This window comes from Mercurialis annua, linkage group LG5 (genome assembly GCF_937616625.2).
Source record: "Mercurialis annua linkage group LG5, ddMerAnnu1.2, whole genome shotgun sequence".
Taxonomy (NCBI): Eukaryota; Viridiplantae; Streptophyta; class Magnoliopsida; order Malpighiales; family Euphorbiaceae; genus Mercurialis; species Mercurialis annua.
This window is the reverse complement of record NC_065574.1, coordinates 5,127,088-5,142,482: the sequence shown is the minus strand read 5'-3', so window position 1 is coordinate 5,142,482 and position 15,395 is coordinate 5,127,088. Positions and strand designations below refer to the sequence as shown.

Below are 15,395 nucleotides of genomic sequence, written 5' to 3'. Positions count from 1 at the left end.
GTATAGATAAGAAAAACAAAGTTGTCATGATCTGCAATGTATATTACAGTAAAGCTAGAGATACTTTTTGCCCTAATGAAAATTAAATGTAAATAATATGCATCCTTTTAATTTAATTTATTACTCTCTTGACCTCATATCAAGAGAAGGTATTATTAGTATTACATTTTGCGAGTGAAGCTTTTCAAGGATGTCATAGGAGCTACTCTTTCCCTTCCGAGCCTGACGGAATTGACATAATCGACCGGACTATGAGCGGAAATTCCGGGAAGCAAAAGTCCGGCTGCCCTGGCAAGAGTGCAGAACCAACCCTCCTCATAGTCTGGTCCATGTATATGCCTAATCAGCAAACTTCTCACTAGCTCCCATAATGCATTAATCCTCATTGGAATTATGTGTGTCAACCCAAAGAAATTAGGGTTTGGCTGCTCATCCATGAACTGTAAAACAAAACAGGAGAATCAATAATAAAAATATACATATAGATGGAGTAATCAAGTGAAGTCTTAATGAAATACTTGCAATAATTAAATACTTACCTGACCAAAGTAGCGGCTATCATAGTAAAGACAAGTTCCAAAATGCTTGAAAGAGAAAATCTTGTCATCAAAAGGAACTCTTGGAACCAGATCATTGCAGTAAACAACTCTAAAATATCTAGTCACTGGATAATTCAAATGAGACTCCATGAAATTCCCCAGCTGAACGTCCCCGATTCTCGGCTGTCCGAATGTGTAAACGTTCATCAGCCTCTCCAGCATCTCAGTCTCCTCCTGAATAACCAGAATCGACGGGTATAATATTGCGAGTGCGCCACCTAAACTATGTCCGGTGACCACAAATTTTGCGTTCTTGTGTTCTTTAAGTAAGCTCTTAAGCTTCATTGACACGGCATAATAAGCACTTCTTCTTGCCCATTGCGCCACTATACTTTCAGACTGACCAACAAGCTGTAAGAAATTTGTTTGTTTCTTTTGAAGGTGAGTTTGAAAGGTGGCAATATTTCCTCTGTTGCCTAACCCTAAAGCTTCTAAAAATCCGATATGGATTTTGCCAACTTTTGGGATTTCATACCAGGAGAAATCGAAATCTGTGTTCCAATCTTGTGCATTGAATGGTTCGGTTCCTCTGAAGCTGACGACGATCAGATTTGCATCTTTTGGCTTGTCACAGCATATGAAAACCTGGGTGTTGCTTTGTTTTTGTTGTTCTGTCAAAATGATCTCACAAAATTACTGCTAGTTCATCAGAGAAATACAAATTTTATCAAGAAATCAAAAAAGATTTCTCTTACCATTCCAGCAGTTGTAAAAGGCCTCGAAATGCATCTGTTTTTTGGTCAAGAAAGATACAGAATTACATTAGATCTGTGTCATATACAGATAATTAAGTAGCTAGATGTAAAGAACCAGATCTAATAATTACCTTCCACTGACGCTCGACGACATTTTGAACAATTATTTTATTTTCATATACTAATTTAGCTGCCATGACACAAAGATCCATCACATATCGATTACCAAGTTCCGATCGGATACCGTGTTCCGATTTAACGTTGCTAACATCAGCAGCAATAGAATCATCAACTTTCTCCGACAGGATTGTAGTCTTATGTAGGTCGATACGTCCATCTAAATGCCCAATCGCGCTTAAGAAATTTTCTGTTCCTTTCTGTGGTATCTTCAGGTTTGCTGCATGCATGTTATGAATCAAAATTAAAACATATGGTCATCAATTTGTAACTAGATTAAATTCATGGACTAAAGTCTCAACCAATCAGAAGTCAGAAAAATATGTAAAATTTTCCAGTTTCTGAGAATATGCAACCGGATAAACCTCGATCAATAGATATAATTTGATATAGTAAATATAAACGTACCACGAAAAAGGTTATTTAATATGCCAAAGAATCCACCATTTTGAGAAATGAAATTGAGGATGAATTCAATGATAAAGCCAAGAAATTGTAATGGCGTTTCAAGAAATGTAAGAAGTCTCCGAACGATAATAGAAATTAATAGAAGGGATCTATGATGAACAGCTGCACCACCCTTAACATCATCCTGGGAACTTTCCAAGAATTTGACTCCACTTTTCACATCATTGCTCACCAAATACTTGAATATGTCTCTTTTTTTGCCCTTTTTTGGGTCAACAATCAAGAAATTTGGAGCAACGCTAGTAGCAGTAGCAGCCATGGTTTTTGATTTCGTAATTACTGGCTCACTCTTTTTTCTCACTAAATACTTAAAAACTAAGCTCAAGATGGGTTGACATAGGAGGATTATGAATGTATTTATAGGTAAAATTGGCATTAAAAAGTAGTACTACAAATGATATTTATTTTCTCTTTGCTTTTCTCGTTTTCAATAAAATAACTAAACTTGTGTTCTATTATTGTCTACTACCTCCCTTCTATTCATAATAATTTTGGGACTTGGTCCCTCAGCTAAATTATTAGTACTCCCTCCGTCCCACTTTAGAAGTCTCATTTGACTTTACACACAGATTAAGAAAACATTAATTATTCTTGTCTTTTTATGTTTTTTCATGTTTTGCCCCTATTAATGATAGTGGAATTTTTCATAAAACTCTTTTAAGATAACTAAAATAAGGGTAAAATGGGGTATTCAATGGAAAAATAATTTAAAAATAGTAATGGGACTTTTTAAATGGGACATCCCAAAATAGAATATGGGACTTCTTAAACGGGACGGAGGGAGTATTATTTTATTTTTAGAAAACAGAACCAATATTTAAATTTTTAGATCTAAATATATAAATAAATACGATAGCGTCCTCACATTAGACTAGTTCATATAACGTGATTAGACTTGATTATTTTTAATGTAAGTTTAAATGTGGCCTGCACCCAACTCTGGTCACCATTTTTACTATTCAAGTTCATCCCGCATATTATATTTATATAGAGCTGCGCCTAACTTTTATGGACTTACACATAAACAATTATAAAAAGAGAAAATTAGGAAAAACACTCCATTTTTAAAAATAATTGTAAAGATTATCTCACCAAAAAAAAATATGGAAAATACTTTCCGTTTTTTTTTTATTTCTGTTTTTACTCTGACGTGGCTTTTTTTAATATAACTACCTGATTTATTTATGTTTTTACTCCCTCTGTTTTATAACTTATTTTTATACTTTCATAGCAGTTACTGCTCCTCTTCTTCTTCTTCTTCTTTTCTTTTTCTTCTTCTTTTTTTTCTCTTTTTCTTCTTTATCTTTTTTTTTCGTCGTTCTCCAATCCTTCATCGATCTGCCGTCGTTTCGCCGCCAATCCGCTGCTCTTCTATATTAAATTTTAGCAATTTTTTTCTTAACTCGTGGTGATTATTACGAGTTATTTTAACGCTCAGATCTGAAAAAACTGCTCTTCAATTTTTTCTGTTTTAGATCTAAAAAATCTGCATAAATAACAATTTTATGATAAAAAAATAATTTTCTGCAGAAATAACGATTTTTTTTTTGCAGAAAACAGCGTCTGATTATCATATCGTTATCACTATGACGTTATCATATCATCATCATAACACTACAGCGAAAAACGTTTTTTTATTAAGAAAAGTGCTTGATTATCATTTCGGTATCACTAACGTTAGCATATCTATATCATTAACGTTATCATATTAATATCATAATATTATACGGTTATGATAATAATATGATAAAATTATGATAATAGTATGATAAAGTTATGATATAGTTATGATAAAGTACGTCATGATAATATTATGATAATATTTTTAGATACTGTTATGATAAAGTATATTGTGATAATGTTATGATAAGTTTATGATAAAAAATTACGATATAGTTATGATAAAAGTATGTCATGATAATATTATGATAATAGTATGATATAGTTATGATAAAAGATAAATAATGTTATGATAACAATATGATAAAATTGATGATAATAATATGACACCGTTTGATAATAATATGATAAGGTATAATAAAATGTTATGATAAAATACGTTATGATAATATTATGATAATATACTATTATGATAAAGTAGGTCATGATAATGTTATGATAATATACTGTTATGATAAAGTACGTCATGATAATGTTATGATAATATAGTGTTATGACAAAGTACGTCATGATAATGTTATGATAGCAGTATGATAATCAAACATTATTTTTCATAGATTTTTTTTTATTTTCTGCAGTATTATGATAACGGCGTGATAACATGGTGATAATGATATGATAATCAAACACTGTTTTTCCACAGAAAATCGTTTTTTACATATTATGATAATAGTATGATATAGTTATGATAAAAGATAAATAATATTATGATAACAATATGATAAATTTGATGATAATAATATGATACCGTTTGATAATAATATGATAAGGTATAATAAAATGTTATGATAAAATACGTTATGATAATATTATGATAATATACTATTATGATAAAGTAGGTCATGATAATGTTATGATAATATACTGTTATGATAAAGTACGTCATGATAATGTTATTATAATATAGTGTTATGACAAAATACGTCATGATAATGTTATGATAACAGTATGATAATCAAACATTATTTTTCATAGTTTTTTTTATTTTCTGCAGTATTATGATAACGGCGTGATAACATAGTGATAATGATATGATAATCGGACACTGTTTTTCCACAGAAAATCGTTTTTTTGCAGAAAATTATTTTTTTTCAGATGAAAATCGTTTTTTTCTACAGATTTTTAGATCTGAAAATTGAAAAATTGTAAGATCGATATTTTTTAGACCTGTAAGTTAAAATAAACTATAAAAATTACAGAATCGATAATTTAAATCTCAAATAATAGTGGAACGACGGCGAAGGCGATGGCGGAGCGATGGCGGGGCGATGGCGGGGCGATGGCGGAGGCGATGGCGGAGCGATGTCGGAGGCGATGGCGGAGGCGACAGCGGAGGCGATGGGGAGAAATAATGAAAAAGGAGAGAATAAAAATGGAGAACCAGAGAGAGAGAGAGAGGAGAGAGACTGAAAGTTATGTGAGAGTAAAATTCTGAATATTTTGACACGCAGAGTACAAAAATAATTAGACAAAAATCATGAGGTATTTTTAATATCTTTTCTAAATTGAGGTAATATTTCATATTATTTTCTTATTTTAGGTAAACACCTAATAAGCCCTTATAAAAATGATGAAAGTCCAAACTCGTCCAAGTAACTGGACTAACTATATGGACTCGGGTCCGAAACGGACTTGAAATAAAAATTGGGCTTTTTACTCAAATAACCAACATTCAAGTTTGATTTACTTTTATACTGACTCATGTTTGACATTTTAAAACTAACATATAAAAAAGAATTTATTACTTTTATATTATTCATATAAATAGAATCATAATAGCACAAACCCTCATAAATAAGATTATTTTCTCTCTCCTCAGATTTCTCTCTTTTCTCTCTCAACTCACCTTTTATTCTTTGCATCAATCCGCCTCCGCCGTTCCATTTTCGTTGTTCCGCCTCCGCCGTTTCGCCTCCGCCGTTTCGCCTCCGCCGTTCCGCATTCGTCTCGCCGTTAACTTTCTTTTATCGTTTTGATTTCAGATCTGAAATTTTTTGTTCTTTCTTTAATTTTTCATATCTGTAATTTGTTTATTTATTACTGTTTTTTCACCATTAAACATGTATAAAGAGTATATTTAAAGAAGCTAATACTCATTTCATGTTATGTAGAATAATTTTGTGATTTTATAGAATAAAATTCTGTTATTTCTAGATTTTTTTTGTGTTTCTGCGTTTTTTTATTCTGCAAAACGATTTCTTGATGATGATTGATTGCTGAATTATTGTAATGTTACAGTGTTGTTGATTTTATGTTGACTTTATGTTGATATCAACTGATTTTTTTATATTTTAATATTGAAAAATAAGATAATATTGTCTGTTAAATCAACTAAAAAAATAAATTAAATTAAATTAAGACTATAAATGATATGATAGCATCAAGGAGAAGACATATAATGATGTTGAATTATTATAATATTACAGTGTTGATATTGTGTTGATATTGTGTTGATTTTCGGTTGATATTTTGTTGATTTTATCATCGATGATGAAGACAATAATGATGTTAAATTATTGTAATGTTACAATGTTGATCTTATGTTGATATTGTGTTGATATTATGTTGATATTTACTTGATTTAACATTAACGAAAAAGAACACATTATAGGTGAAATAAAATAAAAAAATTGATATCAAATTGAAACAAAAAATAAAAAAATAAAAATTAGTGCAATAAAAGATTGAAAAATTTAAATTAGTGAATTTATTACATATGTTGATTTCGTGTTGATTTCATGTTGATATTAAAACTGACGAAAAACATCAGCAGTAAAAAAAAGTCAAAATTCAAAAAAATCAAAAAAATTGAAATTAAAATATGTGATAAATATTAAGTGCATGAATATAATGGTGAAAAAAAATAATTGAAAATGATGAAAGAAAATGATGGAATATGTTAATTAATATAAAAAATAAATTTTTTTTCAAAAAGTAGTATAAAAGAAAAAAAAGCTGGTATGAAATGTAAAGATTTATAAGGGGTGGTAAAAAAGTAAATGTTGATGAAAAAACAGTATTTCATATAAAAAAACCCATAAAAATTAACTATCTAAAACTGGCATAAGATAGACGGATATGGACGAACCAGACAGATAATGGCCTATGATCATATTTGCATCCTATAGAGTATCTCCAATGGAACGAAAAAAGGTAAATTATCTTTGGGCAAAATAATTTTATATTTCCAACTCTTTAACCTTTTAAACAGATATTAAAAAAAATTGACAGTTTGGTCCGCCAATTTGATGAGTTGAGACATTTGTATCTAAATTCCAAATCAATCAAAGTTATGAAATTTTTTTCCTATCTAAACGAATAAATTAAAATTATATAAACAATTCATGTTAGATTATATCAATCCGTAAAACTAATGGACCTTGATGTCACATTTCTAAAAAAAAAACTTATCAAAATGCCCAAACCTATGAATATGTAATTTTTAATTTTGAAAGTCTAATAATAAATAAAATTTCCAATATTTTTAACATAGGTCTTCTTAGTTTTGACTGGTATTTTATTCTCTCAAACTTACTAATTTTTAAGATCCTCATAAAATTAAATATTATTTTAAAAGTATTTTAATTTTAACACGCCATATTCAATGAAATCATTGTAAGAAAAGAAGAACTATATCCACGTAGTCACCCAAATATGAATAATATATAAATGTAAAACTACATGTTTATCATGCAATAGGCATTCTCGAACTCTATTTTTATCTATATCTATATCTATACTATATATAAAAGCACGGATGGGGGGGGACAGGCAAATTTACTGAATAATCCTTTTCAGTTTACTACTAAATAAAGGTTTTATAGTCATTAACTAATTAGTTATTTAATTAATCACTATTGTAATTAAAGTCCTAATTAGAATAGGTAGCTAAATTATCTCTAATTTAGTTTTTAGTATATAAAAAATAACTAAATTGTCTCCAAATTAGTAGGAATACCTATCTTTTAGTTTGATTGAACTACAAAATTAAAATACTGTATTTAATCGATATATTATTAATTAAATTTCTATTTTATTATTTTTAAAGATAGAAATTAATAAAATTAAGTTAATTATTTAATTATGGTTATTATAAAACCAAAAGAAGAATAAATCCAGTATGGAAAAAAATTAATAACCGAATATATTATATTTATTTTTACAAAAATTCTTAACTAATTTAATATTAATTATAAATAAAAAATTAATATAATTATACTAAATTTACTATTATATTCATTGGCGAGTTACGTTACGAGCCACGTGCATAGCACGTAATGCGAAACTAGTATTTGATAAAAGGCTACATAGACTTTGACTAGAAAAGCGGTGAAAGATTGAAGGGAAAACTGAAAAGGTATAAAAGTGGTCATAATATTTTTTAAATCTAACTTAATCTTTTTATATTTTTCAAATTTCAATTATGATCTTCATACTTCATTGAAATTTTAAGGCCTAATGGTAAAAAAACCTCAAACCTTTACGACTTGTTGCAATTATATCCAAACCTTTTAATTTTTGCAATAATATCCAAATTGAATTTTTTGAGGCTACATAGACTTTGACTAGAAAAGCGGTGAAAGATTGAAGGGAAAACTGAAAAGGTATAAAAGTGGTCATAATATTTTTTAAATCTAACTTAATCTTTTTATATTTTTCAAATTTCAATTATGATCTTCATACTTCATTGAAATTTTAAGGCCTAATGGTAAAAAAACCTCAAACCTTTACGACTTGTTGCAATTATATCCAAACCTTTTAATTTTTGCAATAATATCCAAATTGAATTTTTTGTTGCAATAATATCCAAATTACATTTTTTTGTAGCAATAATAGTCAAATTGATGGCTAAATTTGTTGTTTTCAATCAAGATATTAGACTATTATTATGTTTTGATATATAATAATATAGAAAAAGTTCCAAAAAATGGCAAAAAACTCAAAAAAATTCACATAAAAAGTGCAATTTGGATATTATTGCAACAAAATAATGCAATTTGGATATTATTGCAAAAATTAAAAGGTTTGGATATAATTGCAACAAGTGATAAAGGTTTGGGTTTTTTTTGCCATTAAGCCAAATTTTAATCTGCTTCAATTTTCATCCTTATTTGAATTTAACTCTTTAACCCTTTGCAAATTTGAAACTAATATTTTTCCATATCAAGATCTCGAACGAGACCACACTTTGAAACCGGACATTTCTCGGTCCTATTAACATTGTCCGCGGATATCATAATCATGATTAGGATGCCTTTACCGGAGTGTAATTCTGATTAGGTCCTTCAAATTTAGGAACAAAAACAAGTTGATAAGAAATATAGTTATTAAATGAGAGGCCTAACACCTCAAAAAACACCGACCTTTTAGCTCATTTTCAATTCTACCATGACGTTAAAAACTGATCAATTTTACGTTATTTTATATTTTTTCATTTCAATTGTACCCTAATTTTTTAATTTTTCACAATTTTTTTATTTAAATGATGAAATCATTTAAGTAACTAAGTTTAAAGATAAAATAAAATTTATTTCCATTCAAAAAAGTACAAATATGTCTTTTATTTTTAAAAACTAACTAAAAACCATAATCAAATAATTAAAACTACTTTAAATTTTTAATTAATTTAACTAAATCTAAATAAATTTTCAACATATACAATTAATATATGCTAGACATGGAGAACGTTTTTTAATTTTTTTCAAACGGAAAAAACAGCAATTTAATATTTCAGGGTACATTTGAAACACAAAAATGCAAAATAGGATAAAATTGACCAGTTTTCAACGTCAGGGTAAGATTGAAAAGGGGCTAAAAGGTCTGGATTTTTTTGAGACATTAGGCCTAAATGAGATGATTTTAAAAAAATTGATCATAATTGATTTAAAACATAAATATTTAATTTTTTTAAAACATTAAATCTAAAAGTATAATATTTTATTAGCCAAATAATAAAAAAGGTCAAACTTTTTAAAAAAGTTTTAGGCTAATCACCTCAAAAACTACCGATTTTTCATTTTTTTTTAATAACATCCTGACCTTGCAATTTCGTTAATTGCACCCTATTTTGTATTTTTACGTTTCAATAGCACCCTAATTTAAAAAAAAATATTATTTTATTATTATAAGGACTAAATTTTATAAAACAATCAAATGTAAGGGTCATTTTATACCTTTTTTAACTTAGACAAATTCTAATAAGTTCCTTAACTTTAAAAACTTTCAAATAATAAAAAAAATAAAAAAATTAAGTAGATACATATACAATTAATTATTTAATTTAAAATTAAATTTCTAACTTCTGACTGGTTGGGTGGAGGGTAATTGGTTCTATGATGGTTATCATTTTATTTTATTTGATGTCCAAATTTTAATTTCTTTCATTTCGATTATTAAACTTCATATACGTAACTAGTAGATTTTGTTTATTTTTGTCTGAAAACTTGCATGTACTTCAGATAAAAGTAAGCAAAAATTATTGTCACGTATGCATTTTTAATTGGAAAATTTTCCATTAAATGAAATTAATATACAATTACCAAAATAAAATGAGCATGGATTATAATTAGATTATTAAATTCAACGAATATAATTTGGTATGCATTTTTAATTGGAAAATCTTCCATTAAATGAAATTAATATACAATTACCAAAATAAAATGAGCATGGATTATAATTAGATTATTAAATTCAACGAATATAATTTGGTATGCATTTTTAATTGGAAAATCTTCCATTAAATGAAATTAATATACAATTACCAAAATAAAATGAGCATGGATTATAATTAGATTATTAAATTCAACAAATATAATTTGGTATAGTAAATTTAAACGTACCATGAAGAATGTTATTCAATAAGGCAAAGAAGCCACCATTTTGAGAAATGAGATTGAGTAAGAACTCAATAATAAAGCCAAGTAACTTTAATGGCGTTTCAAGAAACGTAAGAAATAAGAATTCTTCGAGTAATAATAGAAATGTTGATTAATAATTTTTATTTTTATTTTTTCAAACTAAAATCAAACCAACAATTATTCAAATCGTGATTTTTGATATGGTTTGATTGAATTCGTTTTAACTTGATTGGTTTGATTTTTTTATACATCCTTAATAATATATTCAAGGCCTTTATTTTATTTCTATTCAATTCATCGAGTTTTATGTACTACATATTATCACAAATTTAATAAATAATTTTTTTGGGTAAATATTAAATTTTTAAAGTCATGAGTTTTTTATTTTCTTTATGAAATTTTAATTCAGTGTAATTTAAATACAAAATTTTAAATCATACAAAACTTTCGGATGCTTTTAGTTTTAAAGTTCAATATTTAAATAATAATAAAAATTAATATTTTGCGATCAAATATCATAAAATAAAAATTTAATAATCACCAAATTTTGAATTCCCTCTCTCTGTTATTAAAATAAATTATAGTACTGCAGAGTATAAACTAACCAAATCATTCATCAAGTTGGAAGCATCTATCCATTCCCATTAATTGAAATAAAAAAAATCCGGAACGTCTACTAATGATTTGATACAATTAATAACAAAATTGATAATTAATTTAATAATCACCACAATTAGCTTTGATGATGTTTGCTTTTTTAGACTTTATATAATGAAAAATGGTCAATGGGTGATCATGTTCATATATTTTATGATAAACTAATTTCTATAATATGTTCAAATTGTTGTAGAGATAATAAATTAAACCTCAAAACATCTAGCGTAATCTTGCAAATAATAGAATATTAAACCATGAGGATGTATACATTATTGCAAATTAATTTTAAAACAATTTATGTTAGCGCTGATTTCAAATGAATTAGCACATCTCCAACAAACTCTTTAAAAAAAATTAACTCTTTATTTTAGAGAGTTTAGCATTAAAATAGAAGTAAAATGGACTCTCTATAATACAAATTTTAAATAGAGAGTGAGTTTGGCTCTCTACATGTGGATAGTCAAATTCACTCCCGATTCCTTATCTTTTTAATATAATTTTAAATTGAAAACACATGAATTGTATTTTTATTGTTTAAAAAACATTTTTTGATTTTATCCTCACCATGAAATATATTAAAAGTAAAATCATAACAAAAAATAAATAAATATAGTAATTGAATAAATTAAATTTTATTAAAAAAATTAATAGTGTTATATTTTAAAGAGTGCATTGGACTAAAATTTAAAATTCTACTCTATATATAAAAGATGCTCTTTACTTTCAAAAATATACTTTTTATAATAGAGATTACTATTGGAGACGCTCTTATCTAATAAATAATTACTAAACGTGCTCTGTCGTGCAGATGAATAGTAAATTAATAAAATTCATTAAAAATCTGTCAACGCAATAGAAACAATTTCAAAATGATAATACAATAAAATAAATTGAAATACAATCTTCATATTGTATATGATCAAATTATGTTATAGCGATCTCTAAGTCCAGCTGCAGCCAATGGACTAAAACTCAAATGGCATAAGTATCGGGCAATAAGCTGTTAGCTCGTGAGGTGAATTTTTCCACAACGCTTCCCTTCCCGTTTATCAAAAAATTTAAAAGAGAACCAGTTGCATTAAATATTTGAGATTATATATTAGTCTTATGTTCACAGGTAATATATAAAAATGAAATCCTTTAAATTATTTAGAGAAAACACATAAGATATTTTTAGCTTTTATTTAGACACTTGAGCCCTTAATATTTTGAAATGATGCAAAAGCCTCTTAATTCTTTTGGAAAAAACATAAAACTCTTTTAGTTTAGTTTTTTCGCCTATAAAATAAAATTCATTTGAGTCATTAGAATTCTGATATGTATATATCACAATGTATGTGTTAATTAAAAGAAATGTTTAATTCGATTAAAATTTGTAAGGGTTTTCGGGTTACGAATCAAAAGATGAAACTCTTTGAATGCGGAATAAAAGATTTAGAAAGAGTTTAAGGGATAGAGAAATGAACACAATGATTTAGAGTTGTTGGGATCACAAATCGATCATACTCCACTATTCAATCAATAATTGAGATTTAAAATCCACTAAATAAGATTCACAAAAAAAAATTAAACTATTCAAATTTAGTGCTTTATAGCTAAAAATTAATTAACGAATTTTTTTAAAGTTAATCTGTAACTTACAAGCGGTTGAGTTTTTCAAAAACTAAATTCTAATTTACAATGATTAGAAGTTTACAAGTTTACTCCAAAATTACATAAACAAAGTTAACTTAAAATGAGAGGGTGGTTGTTTCAAAATTTGTAAATCATTAACCTTAAAATATTGCAAATTTAGTTACAGTTGAAAAAAAGATGATTTATGCATTCAGAACAGTTATCACACAGAACACACTTATCATTATTAATACTTCCCCATCTAGCTAGCTTGTCCTTTGTGTTCAGTCTGTTCCTGATGGCCAACCAGGTTATGAAGGAGTATCTAGGAACATGACATGTAAACCAAATCAAGGACGCCAATTAACCTTCACATTATCTCCAGATAAGAAATTCCAGGCACTTTTTGATTGAAAATACCCCATTAATCTGAGGATTCCAGCCAATTTTGTCTTTAACATGGTTAATTCTATAGTTGTTGTGCAGATAATTCTAAGCCTCTAAAGTCTGATCATCCATGGGATCTGAAAGGGACCAGGCATTATTCCTCCACAGCTTATGAATTTTGGTATCTTTAGGAATATCTAAGTCTGCTATATTTACTTCTGGAAACTTTCCCACTATTGACTTTCCATCAATTCAGGGGTCAAACCAAAACTGAAACTTCTTTCCATTTCCAAATTTATATTTGAACACAGGTTTAATCTCATTCCTTATCTTCAAGAGATTTCTCCAGGACCAAAAGCATTCATGAAGCTTATTAAAATCCCAGACAGGCCTCCACTTTTGAAGGGCCCCATATAAATATGGAGTTCTTCAAAAAAATATTTAAATATTTTATAAAATATATATTAATTTTTTCAAAATGTGCTTTATTGAAGTTTTTAATGAAATGTATTAAATTTTTATTTTAAAGATTAATTAGATATTTTTAAAGCTCTAAATTGCAAAGGGCCCATATTTATTTCATGTCTTTTAAAAATAAACCTTTTAATATATGTATATATCGGCCTTTAATAATTGCTGTTGTAAGTTTAATTTCAAAAAATTAAAAAGATTCCTTAATAATATGTATTTAGTTTCCGACTAATACCATTTAAAATAATATTTAATTCATATATTTTCATCGTCTACATCCTAATCTATATGTATTTATCTATTCTATTTACTCCCTCCGGTTCACAATATTTGTCGCATTTGAGAAATTGTTTTGGTCCATAATATTTGTCATGTTATAATATCAAGAGAGCATTAATTGCTATTTTTCCATGTTTGCCCTCCATTAATTTATTGAAAGAATACAATAAACAAATGAAAATGGTAGTCATAAATGTAAACAAGTTTCAATGTAAGGTTAATTTAGTAAAATTGTTTACAAATTAAGACATATTAATTGTTTTCTTAATTCTTGTGTCAAAGCCAAATGCGATAAATATTATGGACCGGAGGGAGTAATAAAAAAGATAAATATATATGCTTTATTTTAATTTTTTATAAAAATATTTGTTTTCTATTTCTTTTAAATGAATTTTTTAAAAATTTATCAATGATCTACTAAAAACGTATTTTATAAAAGTAAAAGTGAAAATGAACGTAATATTATGAAAAAGATTATACAAGATTTTTTTATAAATACTTTGATAAAAATAGATATTTTTATAAGTAATCCGAAAAAATCGTTTAGGACTACATCTCGTCTAAGGCCGGTCCTGATCCCAGAAACTAAGTTTTTTTAGCTTATTTAAAATGAGTCAGGTGGCCCATAAAGAAGGTTTTTCATATATCAATTCCCAAATGTGTTTTGTAATGGCAGCTTTATTCCAGACATGAATCTCCCAATCCACCTGAGTGCTGACTGTAGACCAGGTCACCAAGCCACCTCTTTTGGAGGTTTGAGCTCCATGCCACAAATGCCTTCTGCAAATTCCATTTATTACTGCTTTTGGCAAAATGAACACTGTGCATTGATAACAGGACTGATTTGATCTAAATTTTGCTCAAAATGAACACTGTGCACCCATTTCTTGTTAATTTTGCTATCTTTTCTGGGTTTCAGAACTGTGGTTCCTTTTTTTGCCATTCCATTCTTGTAAATGTGCTTAACATAATTATTATTTATTCAAAAAAAAAAAAGCAATTAAAAGAATCTAAACCTTTTAGTGTGTTTCTTATTTAAACCGAATCTTTTAATTTTTATAATAATGTTCCAATTTCATCATTTCGTTAGAATTCTAGCTAAATTTTTTCTAATTAATTTATTTGTCTTAATTTTCAGTTGAATTTATATACTAACTCCGAAATTAGCAAAATTCATTTATTAGAATTTTAAAACTTAACTTCTAATCTAAATTTTATAAAAATAACGTTAAATTTTAATTCTAAATTCTCTAACTTTTTGCACTTGAAGCAAAACATAATTGAAGCTACAATTGATTTGAAAAGTCAAATAAAATAAACATTGTATTGAGGTGAAAGGTTAGGAAAAAAATTAAATATTTAGTTACCCAGTTTGTTAAAGTTTTGGTTGATCATTAGTTGATTTAAAAATTTATGAAGAAAATAATATTATACGTAAAAAAACAAAACAAAAATTAAATTGAAAAAAATCACACACATAAAAACTAGTAACCCAATAAACCATAATGATC

The 15,395-nt window shown here is 27.1% G+C and overlaps 1 protein-coding gene across 1 annotated transcript; it reads right to left on the bottom strand.

Moving 5' to 3' along the window:
- Positions 1 to 4: 4 nt before the first annotated feature.
- LOC126679889 (triacylglycerol lipase OBL1-like) lies at positions 5 to 2,345 on the bottom strand. The gene is made up of 5 exons (XM_050374901.2): positions 1,880 to 2,345; positions 1,426 to 1,691; positions 1,295 to 1,328; positions 540 to 1,210; positions 5 to 440 (listed from the first exon to the last, which is right to left on the bottom strand). The coding sequence occupies exons 1-5, from the start codon at positions 2,313 to 2,315 to the stop codon at positions 162 to 164; spliced, it is 1,686 nt and encodes a 561-aa protein (XP_050230858.1). The 5' UTR covers positions 2,316 to 2,345; the 3' UTR covers positions 5 to 161.
- Between the last annotated feature and the right edge of the window lie 13,050 nt (positions 2,346 to 15,395).